The sequence below is a fragment of the Myotis daubentonii genome, chromosome 18 (genome assembly GCF_963259705.1).
Source record: "Myotis daubentonii chromosome 18, mMyoDau2.1, whole genome shotgun sequence".
NCBI classification, from domain to species: Eukaryota; Metazoa; Chordata; class Mammalia; order Chiroptera; family Vespertilionidae; genus Myotis; species Myotis daubentonii.
The window spans coordinates 40,972,486-40,998,456 of NC_081857.1; the positions used below are offsets into that span (position 1 = coordinate 40,972,486).

General features: G+C 41.4%; 1 protein-coding gene across 1 annotated transcript in view; it reads left to right on the top strand.

Annotated features, from left to right (window-relative positions):
* The window catches only part of COL11A1 (collagen type XI alpha 1 chain), a 143,226-nt gene that overhangs the window by 92,780 nt on the left and 24,475 nt on the right, over positions 1 to 25,971 (top strand). Inside the window, exons 37-49 of the mRNA XM_059673716.1 lie at positions 364 to 417; positions 4,310 to 4,363; positions 6,247 to 6,354; positions 6,707 to 6,796; positions 7,265 to 7,318; positions 13,051 to 13,158; positions 14,907 to 15,014; positions 15,918 to 15,971; positions 17,468 to 17,521; positions 18,011 to 18,118; positions 22,388 to 22,441; positions 24,144 to 24,197; positions 25,437 to 25,490. Coding sequence (XP_059529699.1) covers positions 364 to 417; positions 4,310 to 4,363; positions 6,247 to 6,354; positions 6,707 to 6,796; positions 7,265 to 7,318; positions 13,051 to 13,158; positions 14,907 to 15,014; positions 15,918 to 15,971; positions 17,468 to 17,521; positions 18,011 to 18,118; positions 22,388 to 22,441; positions 24,144 to 24,197; positions 25,437 to 25,490 — 954 coding nt within the window. The remainder of the gene's footprint in view (positions 1 to 363; positions 418 to 4,309; positions 4,364 to 6,246; positions 6,355 to 6,706; positions 6,797 to 7,264; positions 7,319 to 13,050; positions 13,159 to 14,906; positions 15,015 to 15,917; positions 15,972 to 17,467; positions 17,522 to 18,010; positions 18,119 to 22,387; positions 22,442 to 24,143; positions 24,198 to 25,436; positions 25,491 to 25,971) is intronic.

Consider the following 25,971-nt stretch of genomic DNA (forward strand, 5'->3'; position numbering starts at 1 on the left):
TTTCTAAGTCTTGATGGGTTGAAAATTGATCAGAAAAGGAGGGCAAAATATATTCATATTTCAAGTACTAAAGAACTAACATTTTTGCAAAAATAAAAACAAATATTTGTCACTATTCCTTTTAAAAAGGTAACTACTAGTGAACATAATTGAAATGTAAAATGTTCAGATTAGGGTTGTACAATTTTCTCTTGGTCTCAGTTCAGATAGAATTATACAAAAATTTTATATATATATTTTCAACAGAACATCAAAAATACAATATCTAATGAAAATAAAAGAACATTATCTAACATATTGCATGAGACTATACAACAAGTCATACATATTTATAGCATGTGGTGTTTTTATTTGTGATTTCAGGGACCACCTGGGAAGGATGGCCTGCCAGGGCACCCTGGGCAACGTGGAGAGACTGTAAGTGACCTCCCTCTTCCTACTGAAGAAATTGTCCTTCTCTAGCACCTCATCACTGAACAGAAAGCTACTTTATTTAACAGCTCGATTACCAGGTTAAGGACAATGGAGAAATTGATACTATTGAAACTCTTTTTTTTTTTAAAATAAAAAGATATTTTTATTGATTTCAGAGAGGAAGGGAGAGGGAGAGAGAGAAACATCAATGATGAGAGAGAATCATTGATCAGCTGCCTCCTGCATGCCCCACACTGGGGATCGAGCCCGCAACCCGGGCATGTGCCCTGACCAGGAATCAAACCGTGACCTCCTGGCCCTCAATCACTGAGCCACGCCACTGGGCCTATGGAAACTCTTATTAAAATATATTTTTAAAATGCATAAATAGGATCATGTTTGTATCTAAACACCTAAAAGGGCAGACTTGAGGGCATGGGGTGTTAGTTGATTTGCTTGTCCTGATGGTCAATTACAGCATCTTGGGATGAGCTGATGGGGAGACCCCATTATTTTTGTGACACCTCCACCCTGGCCCTTTCACTGAAGTCTTTGTTTGCAGATATATTCCAGCCAACCCTATCACCCCTCTACCCTCTAAAGGAAACACATTAAAGTAAGCCATGCAGGTGACACATTCTTCTTCTCTCCAGAACAAAAGGATGCAATATTTTCTGATTTTGAAACCACAAGGCTAGGTCAAATGCATCCTCTTGCCTCCAGTAGAAAAATATGAATGGGAACATGTGACTGAATGTTATTTAAAGTTACGAACAGTGTAACATTAAATACATGAGTAGGGCAGAGGGGACACTGGAAGCTCAGCTATGCCTTACCGATCCTGGCGGGTTTGTGGGTTTACTCTGCCACCATCACAAAACCAGATGTCAGGCTATGCCAGTGGGGTGTGAGTACAAACAGAAATCATCGTGGATTAGCATGTTGACTTGGCATCCCATTTTGCTTCTCATCGTTGGTTAATTTTATCCAGATTTCTTAAGGAAATCACCACACAGACTAGCTCTGAGGATGAGGCTCCAAAACATTTGAGGGCACTCTGGGAGCACGAAGATGTACTTGGAGTCGCATCACAGCCCACGATAACAAATCTGAAAATGTGGTGATTTTCCGTGTAGTCTTGTGCCATTCACCAAGTGACAGGTGCTGGTCTAAGAACTTTTTCGCTTTAGTCAGATTGTAAACTTCAAAGTCTTGGGTTTCAAAAATACATTTCAGAATGATTTAGTGAGACCAAAGAGTAAAATTGGTTGGGTTTTCTCCAGGGAAAGATAGCTACATGAAGAGCATAAAGTAAGCCCTCTAAAGAAAAATCCACATTCAAATTTGCAAATGCATTCTCATTTAAATATCGCAGTCAATCATTTTTAACCAAGTCCTGGTAGAGCTCTGTGGGAGTAATTCTATAATATTCCCACAATGTCTGTGAAGGGAGGGATACCTAGAGAATTTTCATTATAAAATCCCTTTTGTCTTCAATTTAATAAGAGCTTCTGCTATTCTCCAGAGTAACCATATTATATATTTAAATTTAAACAAAGAGGGAAAATAGCATATTAACAAATGATTCTAGGGTGGATGTTCTCATTGAGTAGTTTCTCCTAGACAAAGCCTAGCATTATTTCTGGAAAACTGTATTTCAGATTTCAAATTCACTTTTTGAAAATACATATGTTTTTTAATTGATATCAGAGAGGAAGGTAGAGAGAAAAAAAATATCAATAATGAGAGAGAATTATCAATCAGCTGTCGCCTGCACGCCCCACACTGGGGATCGAGTCTGCAACCCATGCATGTGCCCTGACCAGAAATGGAACCGTGACCTCCTGGTTCATAGGTCAGCATTCAACCACTGAGCCATGCCAGCAGGGCCAAATCCACTTTTAAGAACAATAGTGAATAATCTTATTGCCAGGAACCTTTCTTTCTCGTGTGTGTGTGTGTGTGTGTGTGTGTGTGTGTGTATGTGTGTGTGTGTATGTATATATATGTATGTGTGCATGCTGACTGGCATTTAAAAGATTACCTTGTACAAGAATTTAGAGTAGCTGTATTTTGCTATATATGTGTTACCTTATTTTTAAAAATGGATATTTGTTACATTGGAATTTTGTCCTTGAATTGAGAGTTCAATCTGACATTTTACCGTCCAAAGCTTTTTAAGACCACTGGGAATTATTAGAAATAGTTTCTATTATACTGAAGCAACCCAAGTTTCTCTCAGAAACACAGTGCCAAGTCCTGTATTGATCCTAATACAGACAATGAGGACAGTGAAATTGTTAAAGATTTTGCTGATCTTGATTTAGTCATCAATTCAAATGGTAGCTTCAGCCAAGAATTCAAGAGAAGGCTGAATTCTTGGCCAAAGCTACCGTTTGAACTGATGGGCCGGGCAGCCATGGGAGAATGGGGGAGATGGCCAAGAGCAAAGAGGGCTCATTAGAGACCAAGGCTGAGGCCACCCACACCTCCTACTCCCAGTCACTATGTGCGGGTGGGAAAGTTGGGCGGTGAAGAAAGCTGATAGAAAAAACCAGATTCCGTTGAACTAAGCTGTTCGAAAGAGGGACAAACAGGGGGCCTAGAGCAAGCGAAGCCTGAAACGTCGCTGGTGGCAAAAATGACAAAACTCACGCATGTGGGCACATCATGAGAAGGTGGGTTCTTTGGAAAAGACAGTTATCACTGGGAAAAAACAGAAGGCAGCAGCCGAAGAGGAAGAGCAAAAGCGAGGCCAACTGGCTCCAGGAAGGAAGCCACAGGCGTGAGGATGCAGGGGGGCTGAGCAGGGCTGCTGAAGGCAGGACAGAGTGGGCACACTCTCATTCAGGGGGTCACCAGGCGTTGGCGCTAAAGGCATGTAACACACATGTAGAGATGCTCAGAATAACAGCTCCATTCTTACAGGCCTGGAGGGCTGTGATGTAAATGGGGGGCCACCTGTGGCTGCCCTTTGCTTTTTTACCTTATTTTTTAAAAAATATCAGAGAGGAAGGGAGAAGAGAGAGAGAGAAACATCAATGATGAGAGAGAATCGTGGATTGGCTGCCTCCTGCACGCCCCCTACTGGGGATCGAGCCCTCAACCCGGGCATGTGCCCTGATCGGGAATCGAAACGAGACCTCCTGGTTCATAGGTTGATACTCAACCACTGCACCACACTGGCTGGGCTCAAGTATTCTTGTTATAAATATAATTTTACACTGTTTATTTTACACGATTGTTGGGATGCAGGAAGGAGAAGGGCTTTGACATCATCGACTGTGGATTCATGTCTGCGTTCAGAATCGGGGGGCCTGTTGGGGAGAGCGTCTACCATCCTCATTGATTCCGCCCGTCAGCAGTGCTGGGTGACAATGATCTCGTTTGACCTGAGCAGCAGGGCTGAGGACATGTTTCCACTCCAGGGTCATCCAGGGTCTTACTCTGTTTTCTGAGCTCATTGCAAGTTGCCATTGGACTGTCATGTGAAACAATGCACATGGTGAATTTTGAATTTTAAAGAGCAGGAAAATAATGACACACTAAGTGTTTTAGCCGACAGTGACTTCCTTTTCATGTGCGGTGTTCCATTATCTCGGAGAATTTTAATTTATGTGTCGTACCCTGTAGAGCAGTGGTTCTCAACCTTCCTAATGGCACGACCCTTTAATACAGTTCCTCATGTGGTGGTGACCCCCAATTTCATTGTTACAAATTGAACATAATGAAAGCATAGTGATTAATCACAAAAACAATATGTAATTACATATGTGTTTTCCGATGGTCTTAGGCGACCCCTGTGAAAGGGTCGTTCGGCCTCCAAAGAGGTCGCGACCCACAGGTTGAGAACCGCTGCTGTAGCGCTTTAATGGATGATGCTTTCTCTCTTCAGGGATTTCAAGGCAAGACCGGCCCCCCTGGGCCCGGGGGCGTTGTTGGACCACAGGTACGTCCCACACTGTTTCCCTGACGCGCCTTATTCTCCTGTTTCTCTTCTCACCTCTGCCAGCTCATCAGGATGGAAAATGAGGCATTTTTGTATTTCAGTAGCATTGTAATATATGCCCGTTGCTTACATCACATGAACTTCAGTAGTTATTGCTTAGCTAAAGGGATTTCTAACTGAACTGAGTGAGTAAAATAGAAGGAAAAATCTTAAAAATCAGTCAGAAAATTTTGTGCCGTGAAAGTCTGGCCATGACAGCAGCTGCTGGAAACCCACAATGCCTTGTTAACGAGGCCGGCCATCCCCTGTTCCCGGAATTTCAAGTTACAAAATGACTTTAGTCTTCTGAGTATAAATTACACTTAGAAGTGGATTAGAAATATAAGGCTTTGATCCAATTTTATTCTAAAAATGTAACATTTGTAATATATTGTATCTTAAGATTTTTGTCTTCATAACAATGATTTTAGCAGGTGATGTATTGAGTATGCATCTTCATTGGATTATTTTTATTGGTACTTTTGAGAAAGAAAAACCAATGGTCTGTTTCAAATGTAATCACATTTTCATGTTAAGACAAAGGGTGTGATTTAAAAGGAGCAATATTGATTGCAGTCCTTGCCAGTCACTTTTTTTTTTTTTTGGCACAGTTGTGTGAATCACTGCTTATTTTTGTCTTTAGTGGTGATGGCCATTAAATTAGGATCCATTTTACATTCCTTACTATTAAATTCTGATAAAAAATTGAAGGGAAATTTCCTTCGGGGGAAATGATTGCCGATTGATGGTAAGGTGGGGACTTGCAGCAATAAACAGGGTGTCCCATACATGTATACACACTTGAACAGCTGATACCTTGGTTTTGAAAATGAAATGTATTAAAAAACACACACTGCCTTCATAATTATTCAAAGTGTGTGTATACATTTTTTTTGGTGGGACACCCTATATAATTAAAGGAATTTAAACCTAAAAATGTACACTCCAATTTGGGGCATCTGGTTCTTTATCCAGGACCGAAAGGTAAAAACCAGTTACATCTTCAGGTTGTAGGAAGACTCCCCTCCCACAAGCACAGCATCTGTGCACTTTGCATTTACGCATCTTTAGTCTCGTGCCTTCTGGGGCCTTGTTCTAAGCGGAGACAGAGAGCGCTGGTCTCCATCCTCTGGATCCTCCTGCGAGCTCATTAAACTCTCTCGCCACAGAACAGCTGCGCTCGGGGACACGTGAATGACCTGGCATTTTTCACGGTGGCATTTGCAGCAGTTTAAGGCAGCGGGTTATTTGTTACAGCCTTCGGGCGGGAGGAACTGCCAGCCCAAACCCATGGCCTGAGGATCCCCTGCCACTCGCCAGACTTTGTCAGATGCGTGTAGATTAACAGTGAGGGCTCCACTCGGGACATTCCAAGGGGGACCACGTTGGTTGTTTGGGTTCCTGGGAACCTGAGCTCAATTTCAAGACGTGATTCATTGAGTAGCTACCATTGTGGTCCCAATGGCTTTTTTTCTTCATTCCTATTTGATACCTTAGACAAAAAGAGAGAAGGGGACAGACTAGAGGTAGAAACCATAGCTTTTTACAGCACTCGGACTGACCTCACTCTGGAGATTTCTGGTATTGAACAAAGAGAGAGCTCTTTCCATTTTTAATAGTTTTCCCTTGGACACTCTGATTCTAAGAGTACACGTCATCTTTTCAGACTCCCGCCAGACACGGCACTGCCAGCGCTCTATGGGAAGTGTTCTGTGGGGCATCCTGAAAATCACTGAGAACAATAGACGCCATGCAAATGAATGAGAACGATGCACTATGTGGGGTTTGTGTTATCTTTGCAAAAAATGAAAGCGCGATCTAACGAGTTCTGCCTTTCCATTGAGGGGCCCACTGGCGAGACTGGTCCCCTGGGCGAACGCGGACATCCTGGCCCCCCGGGGCCGCCTGGTGAGCAAGGCCTTCCTGGCGCTGCAGGAAAAGAAGGTGCAAAGGTACAACATCCACCCACTGTTCACTCCAGCTCCGTGTCACTGGTCATAGTTGGGCTAACTACACGGTGGTGGAGCGTTCCCACGAACGTCAGAAAGAAACGTCACTGAAATACTCCCTTGGCTGTACTCCAAGGCATGACCGAACAATGATATACGAAGCTTGCTCCATTGACTATAAAACCATCCATTTATATCCATATGAAATATATATATAAGTGGTGTTTACTTTATTTTAATATGTGGCCTTTCCCATCATATGCTCACCGTGAAATGATAGGGGGAGCTACAGTTTTGTTTGTGGTCACATGTATGGAAATCGCTCCCTATGACGGATGTATGTTCTATCCCTTAGGGCGACCCAGGTCCCCAAGGCATCTCAGGGAAAGACGGCCCGGCAGGTCTCCGTGGTTTCCCCGGCGAACGAGGTCTTCCTGGAGCTCAGGTACCATCACCGTGAATGAAACTGCTTATTAGAAACATTTGCTTTTTTAAAAAATATATATTTTATTGATTTTTTACAGAGAGGGATGGAGAGTTAGAAACATCGATGAGAGAGAAACATCGATCAGCTGCCTCCTGCACACTCCCCACTGGGGATGTGCCCGCAACCAAGATACATGCCCTTGATCGGAATCGAACCTGGGACCCTTGAGTCCGCAGGCCGATGCTCTATCCACTGAGCCAAACCGGTTAGGGCGAAACATTTGCTTTTCTTTTTTTAACTAAATAAAGATTCGTGACTAATGAAAGGGAAATGTGTCAGCGTATGCATGGATGATCGTCTATATCGCAATATGTGTTTGTGTCTAAAAACACTTCCCCACACCCTCATTTTACCAGTCATGCTGTCCTTGAATTTATATTCAATTCGCACTGATTCACTTTCTCGGTTTCCCCCTGCTTTTCCCAGGGTACACCTGGCCTGAAAGGAGGAGAGGGTCCCCAGGGCCCACCAGGTCCAGTGGTAAGTATGATTGTAATAAACAACCATGCCAGCCACGGCTGCAAATTACACCTCTCCTTTCATTATCCTCCCGCTGTGATCCCATAGCGTGTGGAGAGAAATAAACACGTGTCAATCAAGCCAGCCAGCTCTGGGCTGCTGCTAATTGCTTGCACTAATGAGTGCAGAAACAGAGAGTTCAGAGGACTGAAAATACTGCTCCTCCATGCTGTCAGGAGGGAAAGGAGCTATTTTGCCTCCTAAATCGTAATTTGTCTGATTCTGAGTACTCGGGAAGACTGGGATGTTATCAATGCTTATTTAAACATCGCAAAGGCACGAAAAGTGTATATCCATATATACATTCTCCAGATAGCTTTATTTAGCTAATGCAACCGCATCAAATAATTGGCAAATGAGTAAATACCAGATTCCTTTTTTGAGATACCTGACCAACCCCTAGGAAAGCAATCCGACACGGCTCTCCATCAGTTCATCTTGGTTCTTATCTGTAGCCTGAAAGGTGAACAGTAACAGCCGAGCTGCCCAGTTCAGTGGCCTCTTCTCATGCTGCATTTTATTTCACCCATCTCAGAAGCTAGCAATTGCCTCACATTGTCTCTCAATTCCCTTACAAATGTTGAAGTCATTCCAGTTCCACATTCAAAATCTTTCTTTAATTTCCCCCCTTTTCTTAATTTCTGCGACCACTGTCTTTGTCCAGTCTCTTTCCTCTGTTTCCTTGCTTAATTGTTTCTCAGTGACATTTCCTGGACTCCACTTTCTTCCCCTTTTCAGCCAGTGGTTCCCCCGATTCTAGTTGAATACACACCCTTAGCTATGCTGTTCCTTTGCTTATACATATTTCACGGCCCTACGCTGCCTTTGGAATCCAAACTCCTTATCGTGATCAACGAGTTATCAACAATTTGATCCCAATCACCAGAGTCTGTTTTATTAACGTTACCTTCAGGGTATTGACTAAGTAACGGTACATGCAGGATTGAGACGCTCAGGGGTGGAGAGGGATGGAGATTTTGCTGTTATTCATATGAAGGAAAAGGTACTAAATAGAATTCTTGGGGGAAAGAATGTAAATAAAGAACGCGACGGGTAAATGAAATAGAAAATGAAAGATATCGCAACTGTGTAGTCTTTCAATTATTAATGCTATGAACTTTACAATCATTATCTTAATGGTGTTTATCACCTGACCAGGTAGATATTATTCCCTTTTTAAAGGTGAGAGACCTGAGGCTTAGAAAAGGTAAGTGATGAGCCCGAGTTTATAGACCTTTGACGACAAAGATCCACCCTAGCACATTGCATAGACTCCTTTCCAGCTGTGCGTCTCTCACTCTAAACGTCTTCAGTTCTCTCCTCTTAGTCTCATTTGTCCAAGTCCTCTGGATTCTTCCCGACTCGTGTGAGGAACTGTGTCAAAAGGAAGAGAGTTAGAGCTCATATTCCAGCTCACTGGGCTTTACTACTCCTGCACGTGCTCTTTATAACAGTTATTTAATTTGAATGAATCAGAGATTAAACTACTTAAGCAAATGGTCAGGTTGAATCCTTGGGCGCCCGTTCTCTTTCCCTATAATTCATTCAGTCAGAAACCCAGAGCGGGCTGTCTGTGCCCCGTCGCTGTGATAATGGGGGGGGGGGGCGGGGGGGGGCACCAGGGGGTGTGTGCAGTGGGACAGCGACGTCTAGATTTGCATCAACCACCGGTTCTGTTTGAGGACGGGAGATCGCTTTAGACAGGGCCCTTGATATGAATACCCCCAGAAAAACCTCTTGCGAATCCTAGCTTGAGAATATTTGTAATTTCGCGATCAGTTACCTGGTATATATTTTCATAAGTTATGAAAATTAGAATCTTTGTGCTTCAGCTTATAGAAATCAGAGTCAAAACAGACACACTAGAGAGAGAACTCTTTCCTTATGACTTTTTGAGTAAAACTCACTATATGAAACGGTACATGTAATATACTTTCACATTATCTATTACATTTTATTGCAGTCAATATTTTAAAATTCTGGACAAGACCCACTGACGTTATATAGATTGACTAAGTGGGCATTTCCTACAAAGAGCTATGGCTTACAGAGGAAGCCAGGTAGGAGATAGGTAAAATAACAAATAATAAATAAGTGATATATTAAAAGACAGAACAAAGAAGACAAGGTGAGAAAAATGATTTTTGCCTAAAGGAATGATGTTGGCACTGGAGCCATAAATAAAAGATCATTTGATGAAAAGCGAGTTTTTGGGTCTAAACAGAGTCTGGAAGTGCTCACCGCTGTCTAGGTCATCGGAGTGCAGAACTGGGGTGTCGTAGTGTTTTTGAAGTTTGGCTGCTGGGAGTAAATGTGTATTGAGAAACCTTTTTCTTAAAATATATTGTTATTGACCTCAGAGAGGAAGGGAGAGGGAGAGAGAGATAGAACATCAATGATGAGAGAGAATCATGGACTGGCTGCCTCCTGCACGCCCCACACTGGGCATGGAGCCCACAACCTGGGCCTGGGCCCTGACCGGGAATTGAACCGGGATCTCCTGGTTCATAGGTCGATGATGCTTAGTCACTGAGCCACGCCAGCTGGGTGAGAAACATTTTTTATTATTATTGTCTGAAGTTTTACATATGTCTCCTTTTTTTCCCAATTGACACCCCACCCCCTCAGCCATTCCCACCCCGGGCAAGCCCCCATGGCCCAGTGTCTGTGTCCATTGGTTATGGTAATATGCATGCATACAAGTCCTTTGGTTGCTTTCTAACCTCCCCCCCTTTCCCATTTGTCTCTGGATCCATCTATTGTTAATCAAATTATGTTGATCATTACATCCCACATATTAGTGAGATCATGTGATATTTATCCTTCTCTGACTGGCTTATTTCGCTTAGGATAATGCTCTCCAGCTCCATCCATGCTGTTGCAAATGGTAAAAGTTCCTTCTTTTTTATAGCAGCGTAGTGTTCCATTATATAGATGTACCACAGTTTTTTAATCCACTCATCTGCTGACGGGTAAGAAACATTGTTTTAATGCTCTCACTGACGACAAACAAAATGATCCCAACAGGATGCGTGACTTTGGGCTTCTGAGGTCTGGCACCTCCATGTGCTTATTGGATGCCCCATGTTGCATCCGAGAGCTGGTAGTAGATGCCCGTCGAGGCACAGGCACGGTTCCCGCCTCAGAGGTTGGCCCGCCTGCGCGCCCAGCAGAAGCAGCAGGGGCTGGCCGGCCAGAGCGGAGGGCGGTGCGGCCGTCCCCACGTGCTGAGCGTAAACGGGGCTGTGCTTCACATTTATGTACACGCACAGTGCGCGCAAATATATTGCACCAGCAAATTCTCAGATGGCGGCTGCCACCTGTTATCAGAAAGCAACACCGAGGAAAATGTATTCCCTAAATAACGGCATCCCCTTCGTCACCATCATCATTTCTCGGGAAATGAGGGGATTCGCAGAAATGTAGTGTGACGCGTACAAGCTAGAGTTTTACGACCACATTTGCTTTGTTCCCCCGGAGAAGTGGGGTTCCAGATGGAGAAAGGTACCAGGGGCCAACAGCTGCGGGAGATGATGGCGCGAGCTGCACCATCGCACAGTCCACCCTCTTCCTTCCCCTTCCTGTGGCTCCTGTTTCCGGCCCCTCCCCGAGCCTGCGCCTCGCTCTTCCTCGCTAGGTGCTGATGTTTCTTCTCCTTGACTTTTCCTTAGGAGTTCACAACCCTTCCTATCCAGTTCCCATTCACTCTGTTCCCCCTGCATCCCATTCCAGAGGGCCTTATTCTCACTGCCTTTCTCTTGCTCCTCAAACAAGGAAGCCGAAGTTCTTAGCAGGGTTACACCTACAGACTACACCTGTAGTCACGTGCTGTAGTTTTAAAGATAAAGCAGGTTTTCTCTGTGGGGACCAGGGGAGAGCTCAGGTGTGGTTACATCCAAGTAGGAAGGAGCGAAGGATGGAGATGGCGGTGCGGATCAATGGCCAGAGGCTGAGAGAGTGTAGGACTTGGAGTTTGTGCTCAGAATTTATGCTCTAACTGGTGGCATTGCTTGATGTGTTATCAGACTGTTTGGCTTCACTGATCTAAACTCTTTGTAATCTGCAAGAAGAGTGAGTCAGGGAGAAGCGCATGGTTTGCTCACGGTGGGAGGAGGCTAGTGGTTCCAGTGCTGGGAAGGAAAAGGCCATACACCCAGTGGACACATTACTGAGGGCCTACTGTGTGCCAGCAATTACGTGAATTGCTGGAGATCAATGAGGAGAGAAAACCCCCCAAAATTCTACCCCTGTGGAGGTGATCATTATGCACTTAAGCTACGTTTAAACCCAAACATGTTCCTTTTAGATGCAATTATTTATCTGACAATTATCACGCCCTCCATTTCTACTATAGCCGGTTACAGAGAAACGCAGTCATTTCCATCACTACAAATGTCTACACTTTATGGGAAAAATGCATTGTGATGTGTTTGTTCAAGGGCTGATATCCACCATAATACATTTTGTATTCCCAGGCACAAGACTCGGATTCTCACTGTGCTTTTGTGGAACGTGTGAATGGGTTCTCTTTTTATTACTGGGTTTAAATTTCCATTTTTAAAAAATCAGACCTCATTCATGATTCAGCTGCTACTAGAGGATTCATAGGTTTATTCTGTTCAAATTCGGCCTGGGGATCTTCCAGTGAGACTTGCAAGTTTTTAATGGGATTTGCTTAATCGCCACGTATCACTGGAGATCTTCCCCTTTCATTTATAGACGTATAAAATGAAATCACCGAAGAGCATGCTGTTATTAAAAATATGTAGACTTACAGAATGTTTGAAATAACTGACAAAAGGAAATTGCAGCTGTACTTTTGGGAGCAAATACACATGGAAAAAGTTTTCATCCGTTGTTTTGAAATGAATGAGCTATGACATTATCATGAGCAGTGTTTTAACTACAGAAAAGTAATATGTTTTCATTGTTAATTTTAATGCAGGTTTCACAGGCAAGATGGCAATCTGAAATGTAATCTTATTAATACACCCAGGGAGTCATTAAACTAGCTCAGCTTTGTACAGTAAAAATATTACGTAATACCTACCAACTGTGGGCATTGTCATTGATTCAAATCAGCATTCTTTCTCTCTCATATACATGAAAATATTTGATTGATTTTAAATATTAGACATACTTCACTATAAAACTAACAAGCATTCTTTTCTTAAGTAAAAGCCATAAGTTATTTTCATGTACTTGCCGGTCATCAGGTATCCAATTAAGGAAATATATATTTGTCTTAATTTTTATACCACATCATCTCAGGAAAATACACATTCAACTGGAGTTTTTTCTCCTGAAAATCTGGGAAATTTCTATTGACTACACATGAGTACATTTAGATCCTATATTTTTTAAAGCCATCCTGTTCACAGACTTTATGAAAAGACTAATGCATATCTCTAATTGTATAATAATTTTACATTTAAATGAAAAATACATAACATCTTCAAAAAATTAAGTATATGTGCCTTTGAAATTATTTTATCTTTCAATAATATTTCCTAACTCTGGTATTGGACTAGAAATTAATCTTTCAACGAGTGAGCACAACTGTTCTTGCTTGAGATTTTGTAATTATCTACAAGTGACACGGGACTGTAAGACCCCACTGCTAGGTCCCTGCTTCCTAAGCCTGCTTCCCCTTTCCCATCACTAGTAACCTGTGCCTTTTCTCCCGTGTACAGGGCTCCCCAGGGGAGCGGGGTTCGGCAGGCACCGCAGGCCCCATCGGATTGCCAGGGCGTCCAGGACCCCAGGGTCCCCCCGGTCCAGCCGGAGAGAAAGGTGCTCCTGTAAGTAATTTCAAGGAGAAAAACATATTATCCTGCCGCCCTGCAAAAGTTATTACTTTTATTCAAGGATATTAGCTCTTCACACGCCACTGCATTCTCACTGCCTACGTGCCTGGCATAGAAACACTTCTTTATTTTTATAGGAGAGAATATTTCAAATTCAATGAAATGAGCTGATATTTTTCCACACTTTATGAAACCCTAATTCTGTGAGGGAGTTGGATATTATTAATGTAAAAGGCTTCTGATTTGGCTCCTTTAAGAAAAAAAATAAAATTGGAATTTTGATTAAAACTATACCTTGCCGCTATATTTTAGAAAGGTGTGCACTTTTCTCTCTTCTTGTAATACAACTTTATTTTTTAAATATATATTTTTATTGATTTCAAAGGGAGAGGGAGAGAGAGAAACTTCAATGATGAGAGACAATCACTGATTGGCTGCCTCCTGCACGCCCCCTACTGGGGATCAAGCCCACAAACCGGGCATTGCCCTTGACCAGAACCGAACCTGGAACCCTTACGTCCGCAGGCTGATGCTCTATCCACTGAGCCAAACCAGCCAGGGCAGTACAAATTTATGTCCAATCATTTTCATGCAAGTGAAACCCATAGAAAGTGGCGGCTCTTCTCATGCGATTTGAGTTTGGGTCTCCAGTGAACGAGATGGGGAACATCTGACCAGCTACTTCATCGTACATGTATTGGATTTTTAAAATTTTGTACCTGTGATCATAAGCTATATTTTGTTCTTCACTAGGTTTATGTTGCTGTGTCAAGATCTCTTCCCTCTTTTGGTTCCTGCTTTTGATGTAATCATATTAATTTTCTAAAAAATAAAAGCTTTCTCTCATCCTCCAAGATGAAAACACAGACTCATTCAGTAAATGTAGATGAAAATCAGACATCATATGCAAAAATATGAGTTTAATAGATTTGTATACACGTCAGTCTTGAAATATGTAATCTAGGTTAAGCCTATAATTTTAAAAATACTTTTTTTTTTATCACGAAGACTTAGTTTTAGCAAGTTTTAGTTTTAGATTAAACTAGTTGAGTCCATTGTCCAAGCATTTGCTCTCATTACTGTTTGTGATATTATTCACAGGTTTCCAAATTAAAATGATTGTTTTCTGTAAACGATTACCTTTCAGAAACATTTAGAATGTTAAAATGAGGCCATGCCCCCTTGGACAGAAAAGAAGATAGCCACAATATTTTGTGGGGATCAGGTGAAACTGTAGTTCTAAATCACTTTGTAGAATATGCATGAAACATTTATTAAAAATACAAGAAAGGTCACAAACCAAACCTATTGCCAGGTTGGGCAATGAGCAAATGTGTTCTCATGGATTTTTAGCGCTAAGGGCCAGTGTCTGGTATCACCGTCCAAGAAGAAAGGCTCAGCGAGTTCTTGCAAACATCAAGCATCCGATTTATGGATATTCAGAACTTGATTAGGAAATGTGTGCTCGAAATAAAAATTCTAAGACGAATCGATCAGACCTGTGGGCCATCGCCCGCGATTCGTACCTCGTTACCAAGGAGAGCACCCTGGCTGGGAAGGAGGCGATGGGTTTTCTGCGTCCTCCTTTACAAAATACTTTTTTCTTGAGAACTTTAGGCAATTTCCTTGCAAATCCGGAAGCTGGAGTGTGACTGTTAGCGCTGCTCCTTAAATCTGTAGCAAACAGCGAGCGTGCAGGTTCCTCACCACAAAGTGATGGTCTGTTGACTTTTCGATTACAGGGAGAGAAGGGGCCCCAAGGCCCCGCGGGCAGGGACGGAGTGCAAGGCCCCGTGGGGCTCCCGGGGCCGGCTGGGCCCGCCGGCTCCCCCGGGGAGGACGGAGACAAGGTGGGTCCCCTCTCTTCGTTGGTGTATCCTGTGAAAGTGGCTTTTCCTCAAGAGCCCTACGTGTTAATCTAGGACTAGACCCCAAATCTGAAGGTGCCTCCTCTAAAGTTTCATGCATCTAGAGTGGGCTCCAAAGTTTTATTCCAGATTTGGGGGATTAGTAAACATCCATGAAATAGGTGAGATATGAACAAGGACGGAACAGACACAAGAGCAAAGAGGATGAGAAAAAAGTAGCAGGTGCCCAAATTGCTCAGTTGTGTGTGAATACATAGGCTTTTGGAATAAATGTGAAATTAGTGTCATCAATTACTTGTGTATACCCAGCCCTTGCGTCTTGGGTATTGCAGAGTAAGGACTTGGGAATGGGCTGCAAACATGTCTGATAATCCTCCACCTCTCTCTCTTTTACTAACGTAAAAGATTCTGAGCTCTTCATTCTGAACGTATAACTGTGATGTTGTGTCTGAAGGTATATATCGTCTAATGTTATTGCGAGGCACTATAGCAACACTGGTGAAAATGCTATGATAATGTGCAACATTTTAGCATTTTGGAAACTAGGAGAAAAAATACTTTTTCATTGCCATGTAATTATACATTTTTTAATAAGTAAATGTACTTCTGTTATCAGACAGTCATGGTAATTTTTCAGACAAAATGGATTTTATAAAGTAAAAATCCTGTTGCAATATTCCTCCAGGTTGAGTTGACTTCAGTTGTGTTTTAGTCAATACCAGAAAGTGAGAAGCGGAGGGAACCTACCTTTTACAATTGAAACAGGGACATGAAGGGCTAGGCTGCAATTATGTAAACATCAGATTTAATAGGGAAATGATAGTGATGATGGTGCATTGGTATGGCATACTACAGATAAACTTTACCTCGAATTTTCCAATACAGGGTGAAATCGGGGAGCCCGGACAGAAAGGCAGCAAGGGCGACAAAGGAGAAAATGTGAGTTTCCTGCTGCAGTAAGGGGGCATTATTCACTCAACTCCTCCTGCTGATGACCATGGATAGAGAATTGGTACTGCTTATTTACGTATCCGAAGATTATCACATCTACACTATAACATTTGGGATTCAATCAATTCTGTTTTTTAATTTGAATTTTCTTTTTCAATTACAATTTATGTCCAATATTTCTTTGAACTCAGTCGATTCTAATAAAACCCCTTTCCACTGTCCTTCTCAAAGTTTTCCAAAAAATTCAAGAGGAGGGCAGACTCCCAAGCTCCCTTTATGAGGCCAGAATGATTCTAATTCCAAAGCCAGATAAAGATGCGACAAAGAAAGAAAATTACAGGCCAGTATCCCTGATGAACATAGATGCTTAAACCCTCAACAAAATATTAGCAAACCAAATCCAGCAACACATTAAAAAGATCATACGCCACGATCAAGTGGGATTTATTCTGGGGGTGCAAGGCTGGTGCAATATCCGTAAAACAATAAGCATGATACCCCACACAAACAAAATGAAGGATAAAAACTGCATGATCATATCACTACACACAACATTTGATAAAACCAGGACCCATTTATGACAAAAGTCTCAGCAAAGTGGGACTAGAGGGAACATACTCAGCTCAATAAAGGCCATAGATGACAAGCCCACAGCCAACATCAGACTCAGTGTATATTCAGATACATGCAATAATTCCAGCCAGCAATTTTACCTACCATCATTAGTTCAGATTTTCATGTGGTTTAAAGACAAGTAAAGTCTTCGTTGTTATGAAAAGAATGTTGACCTCGTTCACACCTGAAGGGTTTTGGGTTCCCTGGAACTTCGCTTTAAGCACTTTTTCCAACTCGGAGCGGCTACGCTAAGGAACAATCTAATCCAATGACTCTCTTTCATGCCTGGATGATTTATAAGGCCTTTTCAGTATTGACATATAAGACGTAAGTTAGCAAGAAACATGTATTCCTGTAAGACTAATAAGCCTACTCAAATCTATTGTTCACAAGAAGGAGTCCTGGTATACTAAGTAACACACAGTTCCACATGTTTACATACGGGGACCAGTCTAACTTCCCTAGACCACTACCTTCCCCATGCAGCGGGCCCCCACCTCCCAGCATGCACTTAGAATGACAGCACGCAGGTGAACTTCTCATGTGCTCCTTCTGACTCATACATCCCTCATTCAAGAGACCGGGTATTCTGAAAATTTTCAGATGTGAAACTTCACCGCTGTTTAAGTTAGCACAGAAACCCATGTCTAAATACCTGCAACATCACAGACCTGAGTGGCTTTCACACCTGCTGATGTAAAATGGACTGCAGCCACACACCTGTGAGTCTCGGACGAACCTCCATAGTGGTTGACTGCGCTACACTGAAAAGACTTCTTTTCATCACCAAGTGAAGAGAACGGCCCGCCCTCTGCTCCTGAGACTCTCTGGCCTCAGTGGCAGAATTCCTGATTCTTCTCTCCCCCTAGGGTCCTCCCGGCCCCCCAGGTCTTCAGGGTCCTGTTGGCGCCCCTGGAATTGCTGTAAGTATCCCTCCTTGCCCAGCCTACCTCAATCCTTACAGTCCCCGATTAAATTCATGAACTGTTGCATAGCCAGACTATGTGATATTGTTCGTATGCTTAATATGGACTGAAATGTAAAAGATCTAACAGCTAACCAAGCTGATCTCTATAAACAAAAGCCCTTGTGACTTCATCTCACAGGAGTCTCTAACCAGTTGGGAAGTACATTGTAGTCAGTGCTGAGCGTTATTTTTCCCTGTGACAAAGCTTTTACTTCACTTGGCGTACACAAGAAAATTAAAATCAGCCGCACCCCAGAAACAAGGAATATGAACAAAACGAACACTGGGATATTTGCAGCAGAGAATGGAAGCTTAACCCACTTGGTACAAGTTTACTCCTGCCTACACCAGCTTGGATTCCACCGGAAGCCCTTACACTTGATGATGACGTGTATCCCAGTCACCATCTTCCCAGTTTGTGATCATGTTCCTTGTTCTCCGCCAGGGAGGCGACGGGGAGCCAGGGCCCAGAGGTCAGCAGGGGATGTTTGGACAGAAAGGGGATGAGGGAGCAAGAGGCTTCCCAGGACCCCCTGGTCCCATCGGTCTTCAGGTACGTTGCTCACTGCCTGTGTTCTCTGTCATTCCACCTACTTCGCGCCAGCTTTTCTGCTGGATGTAAAACAAAGCAGAATGTTGGGACAGGGCTAACCCTAAGGCTTTTTCTTATATGTGTATCTGAGCTGCAACTTCTTTTTACCCGTTAATATTCATTTTTCTGGAGCTGTGTCTGCCCCCGTTTCTGTTTCTGGTGTTTATTTAGCCCGTCCTTGATATTACATCTGCTGTCCTTATCCTTCTGTTTGAAAAACGACTCTTATTTAAGTGTGATAGCCAAAAGGAAATTGTTAGAAGGGGTTTTTCATCTTGTTTTGTTTTGTTTTCGTACATGTCATAGCAGGAAAATTGGTATTTCAGATGGCTAGCAAAAATTAAAAGCATTCTGAGAAACAGCAACTGTCAATCACAGCCACCAACAGAAAATACCAACAGCAAACGTTAGAGTAATGGGTCACATAAGCAACATAACAGTGAATGGATCGTTTAAAACCACATTTAAAATTGTGATGTGCGTTTTATAGAGTGCGTTCAGGAGAGGAAGTGTGTTCTGTAAGCACCGCAGGTGAGGAATTTCAGACGGACTCCCAGGGAACGCACGCGTCTCTGACGTCACTCCCAGGGAAAGCACGCGTCACTGACGTCACTCCCAGGGAACGCACGCGTCACTGACGTCACTCCCAGGGAAGGCACGCGTCACTGACGCCGCTCCCAGGGAACACACACGTCACTGACGTCTCTGACGTCGCTCCCAGGGAACACACGCGTCACTGACGTCTCTGACGTCGCTCCCAGGGAACACACGCGTCACTGACGTCTCTGACGTCGCTCCCAGGGAACGCACGCGTCACTGACGTCTGTCCTATTGGCTACCTCCTCCTACTGCGCTCAGGTTCCTACAAACTGGAAACAGCGAGCTTTCCTTATCCACTTGCTCATTCTACACCTGCCTCACGCTCCTCTAGAGCAGCGGTCGCCAACTTTCCGGACCTCACAGACCTCCAGGGTCCACGGACCACCGGCTGACGACTGCTGCTCTAGAAGATTGCAAAATTTTGTTTTAAATAACATTCAAGTACCATTTTGATGTTAGATATGCCACATTAGAAATTTTAGAAATGTTCAAATTAAATCATCTATTCGCTGCACTGAAACATTTGTGAGGCTATAGAAAAGTAAATAGAAGTGGAATTTGTATAAATTTCATTTTTTATGTTTATTTTCACAAGTAAAGTTCCAGAGTATTGGTTGTTAATATTAAATAGCTTATGTATATAATTGTACAAATTACATTGTAAACTATGTAATTAATTATATTATCATAATTATTATTGTTATAAAACTCATTGAATGTCTACCAGTGAACATGATATCATCATTTTCCACTTTTATTTTCATGCCAAGAAATATCCTTTTAAACTTGGAAAATGCAGATTTTATTCTCATATTACTGTTTAACTCTTTTACACTTATTAGACAATAATAAATAAGCAATCCTGAGTACTACACATCAATGTGTGAAAAACACATGTATTTGAAAACAACAAGACATTAAAAATTAGATTGCCAATGGCTATGGTACCATTCCCTTTCTGCTTTCTCATTTAAGAGATTGCTCTGAATTCTATAAGGGTGTAATTCAGGAATTTAGTTCTTATGATTAAAGAAGATGCCTTGTAGCTTATATTTATAACATATTAAATAAAAAATTACCTTCATTACCTCAACTTAATAAATGTGCTGTTTGATAAGGTGACTCAAGAAATCGATACACTAAGAAATGGATTTTATTTTGCCATGGTCACCTCTTTAAATCAGGAATCTGAAACGATGTTAATGTGATTAACATGTTCATAATTGATCTACTTCCTTTAATTGAGTCTTCATGGCAGCATAGATATTAGCAATTGTAATAGACCTAAGTAATAATGATATAATACTCTGGTTAAATGACTTGATTTTTCAGTTTGAAGTTTACTCTTTGTCTGCATATGAAGGAGACATAGAATGAACGTCTTTGGACTAAATTCATTTTTTCATTTCATCACTTTAGTGGCAAATGATTTCAGATTGGCAGACCTTAAAACAGAACCTCTTCCTGTATAAATTACTCCCAGGAAACACTGAGGACTCATGAAAACTGATTCACCCGGTGCCATTAGGGAGGTTTAGCTCTGCAACAAGAGAACCTGACTCGTTATGTCTCTATTAGTTTTAATAAGAACATTCTGTCTTAACACATTGCGTACCGCATAGAAATCTCTAAGACATACGCCAGGGACAGCACGTTTTTGGGCAAACTGCACGTTATTTAAATCATCATAATACACTTTAGGTGTTGTTTTTCAATAATTATAACGTTTTTATTTACAAAAACAATTAAACAAACAATGAAAGTTCCTAGTACTTTTTTAACGTATGGTACTGCGTAAAACATTTTCCTCTATGAAAAGGGACCAAACAAAATTTACATAAGTATCTAGATTCGCTCCTTTTACCTTGGGCATGAAAAACGAGAACACTCGTGAGCGGTCCTTAACAGATGGCGCACGAAACACGAGAAAACTCATGAGCGGTACGAAATGTGTTAATTAACTCAAACTATAATCAAACTTCATTAGAAAGAAATTTTTTTCTATCAGGTTCCTATTGAGTTAATATTAGGGATGACCATACGCCTAAAAAAATGATGCAATGCAGAGCTGGGCTTGTTAAGGAAATAAATCTATCCACTAGCATTTATAGATCATTTAATTTGGAATCCCAAATTAGATGCACTCTCTAAAAAAAGGAGGTGGAAACCTGGATAAAATACAGGAATGTGATTGTTAATTTACATGGTGTTGGTAAGAACTGAATTATGCCTAAGTTGCAATGCAGATTACTTAAAAAAAAAAAGGACTTACAAATGAAATATTTTTTTCATCTGTGTTCATGTCTACTTGCATGTTTAAGAATTTAAGCTTGTGTGCTCCAGCAATGAATTAGCGTCTTTGAGATTGTGGATCTTGGAGTCTAAAATGTTAGCCATCTCTCCCAGGTAGTTTTCAGGCGGACTAAAATCTGCAACTCTACCTGGCTATTTCCTCCCGGGAGCTTCTCTAGCAATTCTGAAACCGACAGTAGATGATGGTAACTGCGTGGGAATTCCATGTAGCAGGCCACTTTCCTAGACACCTGTCTGACATTCGATAAAAAAGAAATGAAATCCTGGTTATGTTGTGCAGTATAAATCAGCACTTAAGATTTCCTCATCAAAATGAGCATACACCCAGTGTTTTAAAAGTTTATATATCTACTTGGAAAAGCGCCCTCTCCCTAAACTGGGTCATGTGGAAGCAGTAGATCATCAAAACCACTTAATGGGGTATCCCCAGCATAAAACATGAAAGGGAACAGGATAAGTAAAGTAGAATGAAAACATCAAAGACCCTCACCCGTGCAGGAAGGGTCAGCATGACTGTTAGAAGCCATGTTTCAGCTACTTCGCATGTGCAGGTTTAGGGAGTAATGAGTAAAATGCAGTTATTACTGTGGGTCGTGGTCTAATAATTTTCTGCTACTGTAGTGAGGTGCATGTAAATACTTTTCTAAAGTACCAGCGTGAGTTTAAAGCTTTGCATCATGTGTTTTTTTATTTCTTAAGTAGATTACACCCGAGATTCTGTTGTATCAGCTTTAAAAATGAAATATGTATAGAGTGTATAAGATATATACAAATAACATTAAAAATTAAAACACTCCATAATTATACTAGATTTGAAACTATTACCACTTTTAAAATTGACACCTAAGAGCTCATGATTGTAAGTACACAAGCAAGTGGCAAATTTGTGTTTTTAAGTGCTGTATACAATTTGACTGTGTACAACATGTTGTGATATGAAAGAGGAAAAATAAACAATTCTACGTGGGGGACCTAGTGAGAAAGTTCAAGGGAAAAGTACAATAATCTTCCCATGAAGACACAGCCAGGTGACATTTGAGTGCAACCTGCTCTGTGAGTCCTGGTAACTAAACTCAAACGGTGTAATATTATACAAAGCCTGCATGTTATTTGTAAGTGTAGATAGAAGGTTTTATCACATGTAGTCATTTCTTATATGATAAGTATTTTGATATGATAGTTTCTGAATCTTAATTTTCATGTTAAAGTTCTAACTTAACTTTATATTTATTTTTTGGTTTTATGTCAGAAATTGGCCAAGTGTTTCTTTTTCAATAAATGAGTGACTTTTATGGTTTTTCTATTCTATTTTCTTAGGGTCTGCCAGGCCCACCTGGTGAAAAAGGTGAAAATGGGGATGTCGGTCCCATGGTACGTTTTGGTTTTTAGGTATCGGATAGATAGGATGGATTCCCCTGTTACTAATACCTCCTGAAGGTTTACTAATGTCAACAAAGTTGTCCTAAAGGCTATGGCTTTTCAAATGGATGCTTTCTCTTTCCTCTACCCACCCTGCATCTGTGACCATTGTCTCTCTCATCACGTTGAACCTCTGTTTTTTCTTTCTCGCTTTGGGGTAATGGTGAACACACCTGGGGCTCTCGCTGGTTGATATATTGTGATATATCTTCCATTTCTATGTGCGTATATTCCCGAGGCGTAGATAAACTGCCACACTTCAGTTATTTACTAGTATTGAGCTCTGGACTTTCATGTGGTGTAAATAAAGAATGGATAGTGGTCTCCCAGGATTTGAATAATTAGCAAATGTTAGCACAGTATTAAAATTAATTGTATTTCAAAAGTCTTCATTTAACAAGGAATTCTCAATTAATTAGAACGCGATGACATAATTTCCATCAATTGATTCTGGCTTTCTGCTCTCAGGGTTCAACTGAAAATGTGAAATACCTATGTGTGTTTAGTAAGCACTGTAATGGGTAAGGAAACAATTAGGTAGGATCATTGAAATTAATAATGAAATATAATGAATACATTTCCTAATTGCTGCTTTCTTTCAATAAAGATTGCTCTAATATTTACTTCCTTAAAATACATGTTTGATAATTTTACACTTGAACGTTAGATTTTATTTTATTCAAATAAGAAATGATTTTTTTTCATCACAATAAACTGAATAACAGGGGACATAAGACTCCACGCAGCACCGGGTAGAGAGCAGGCATCCCGTGGATGTGGCTGCTAGGTTCCCTGAATATTAATGCATTCTCCTGACCTATGGTAACGCTGGGAGTAGACAAGCTTTTCAACCATGATATTAAAATAAACTGTGACCTTCAAAAAAAATAGCAATGCCCTGGCATTCACTCCAGACTAATCACAAGTGTGAGGTTACAGATTCTGGCCACCCATACTTTATTAAAAGCATCCAAGTTCATTTTAATGCAAAACAAGGAGAGAGAACCATCGTTTTAGAAAGACAACGAGGCAGTTAATCGTATTTCAATTCTAACCTATGGAACACGTATACACGTTTTAAAATACTCTATAGAATTAACAATTCCAGAGCTACTCAGGCGCCATTTCTTGTTCCAACTTCATTCCTTTTCTACACTAGCATTCTGGCCTATCCTGGCACAAACTATTTCTAGTTGTATTATGAATGCATTATACCAGATAGCAGCAATAGACTTCTTAAATTTTTAAAAATATGCCTTTATTGATTTGTAGAGAGGAAGGGGGAGAGAGAGAGATAGAAACATCGATGAGAGAGAAACATTGATTAGCTGCCTCCTGCACGCCCCTCCTGGGAATTGAGACCGAGACATGTGCATGTGCCCCGACTGGTAATCGAACCTGTGACCTCGTGATGCGTGGGACAATGCTCCATCCACTGAGCCACACTGGCCAGGCGCCTTTTTCAGTGTTTCCCCTGCAGTTTTAATTTCCCCGTAGCTGTGTATAAAGAAGCATTTGCTAATGTGGCGTCGTGTCCACCAAGAACGTGTTATAAGCCTGATGGGCTCCACTGACTGCTTTTGCAGGCTGCGAACCTTCAGTTTCCCAGGTGCGTTTAAGTGCGGCCTCATAACCTTATGTCCGTCTCTTACAGGGTCCACCTGGCCCTCCCGGCCCCAGAGGTCCTCAAGGTCCCAACGGAGCTGATGTAAGAACTGTGAAGTATACGTTAATTATTGTGAAGTTGTATGGGGTGTTGACATTTAATGACCACTGTGTCTGCAACACAAGGGAGATAATCACTCTGTCACTAAGTGTTTGCGTGTACAGAGTTCAAGGGTCCCCTATTTACTCCATGTCATTTTCCAAGAAAAGAAACAGGCTTTTTAGGGAACGAATCACCATAAATACAAAATAGGTACAAAGTGCACATTCAATACATACTTATTGGTGAGTTAGAAATATTAGCTTTATTAGAATAACCACATTTGTTCAGTTCAACATACTAAGACCAGGCCTTGCATATGATAACTGTTCAATGTTACCGAATTGTCTCAAAATTTAACCTTTGTCGCTTACAATGACTTGAGGAGATGGTTTGTGATTAGCTTTGATTGCCTGAGCCCAGGACTGTACCCCAGCCCGCCTTTGGGTATGCATCTGTCATCGGTGTCTTTTATCTAAAAGTTTGCATTTGTATTTTCACTCTATAAAATACGTTAGAGTAATATGTACTTATACATCATGCACCTCTCACCATGTAAAATATTTCCTCTCAATTGTATAAACAATCTACCCAGAGCTTCATAACTAACTCACTGTTCCAGTATTCTAGGATTTTGTAATGTAATGTGATATTTATCTTGTTATCAATAGCAAATGTATAAGCTTTGAGGTGATCATATCTTCTGACCTCACCTTTTCACCAAGAACGAGTCATCTATTCTTGTCTTTACTGCTTTTATGTCTGCTTTTAATTCAGGCCAGAATGTACCAGGAGCAGATGTACCAAAAAGGCTTTTAGGTTCTCATTGTCCTGAAGTAATTTTGAGGTTGGGAGGTGGTTGACCTTGTTTGTGGCATGGATCACCTCCTTCCTAACCAGAGTCATATTTTGATCCACTACAAAAGTCATCCTCTAAATAGGGCATGTTCACTGATAGGAAGATTGAATTTACATTTTGTGTACCAACTGGCAGGACTAGAGTTGGAAAGTGTCCAGTCTTAGCTTCAAAAGTCTGGTGCATTTAAAAATCAGTTTAATCTAATTAAATTATTTGCCCTCCAGTGAATTCGACAACCCAGTAAAAGGCATGATTTTGTCCCATCCTTCCAATGACTTGGGGAATTCTTGCACATACTTCTCTTTAAGAAGAACTAGATGCATACTTATGGATTTATTACGTCATATAAGGAGGATAACTGTGTTCCTTTTCCTCTCCTGCAGGGACCCCAAGGACCTCCAGGATCCATTGGTTCCGTTGGTGGTGTTGGAGAAAAGGTCAGGAATGTAGTGATGTACAGTTTGGAATGGCAAGAATAGAGGACTTGTTAACATTGGCTAATGTCTCTAGGGCTTCTCTCTAAGTGTATTACACACAGTTATATGAATCACAACCCAGCCTCTCCGGTAGTTCAATAATGAGAGGTAGAATGATTTTGAGATACCGTGGTTTTGATCGCCATGTATTGTACTGAGGGTGTACATGGAGTATTTCCTTTAATCAACCCAACCACCCTGTGATGAGGGTATTATTATTATCCACATGTCTAAGCCAGGAAAGCTGAAGCCAACAGAACTTCAGTGTTTGCATCAAGGTTTTATCCGTAGAAAGTGACTAACTCAAGATCTACTCTGACCAGGTATGTCTGACTAGACTAAGTGTCTCTAATAACACTCTTTACTGAAATTAGAAGAGATCGGTTGATGCAATGACTTAAAAGGGAAAACGGAATCCTTTCAACTACAAGAGAGTTAATCA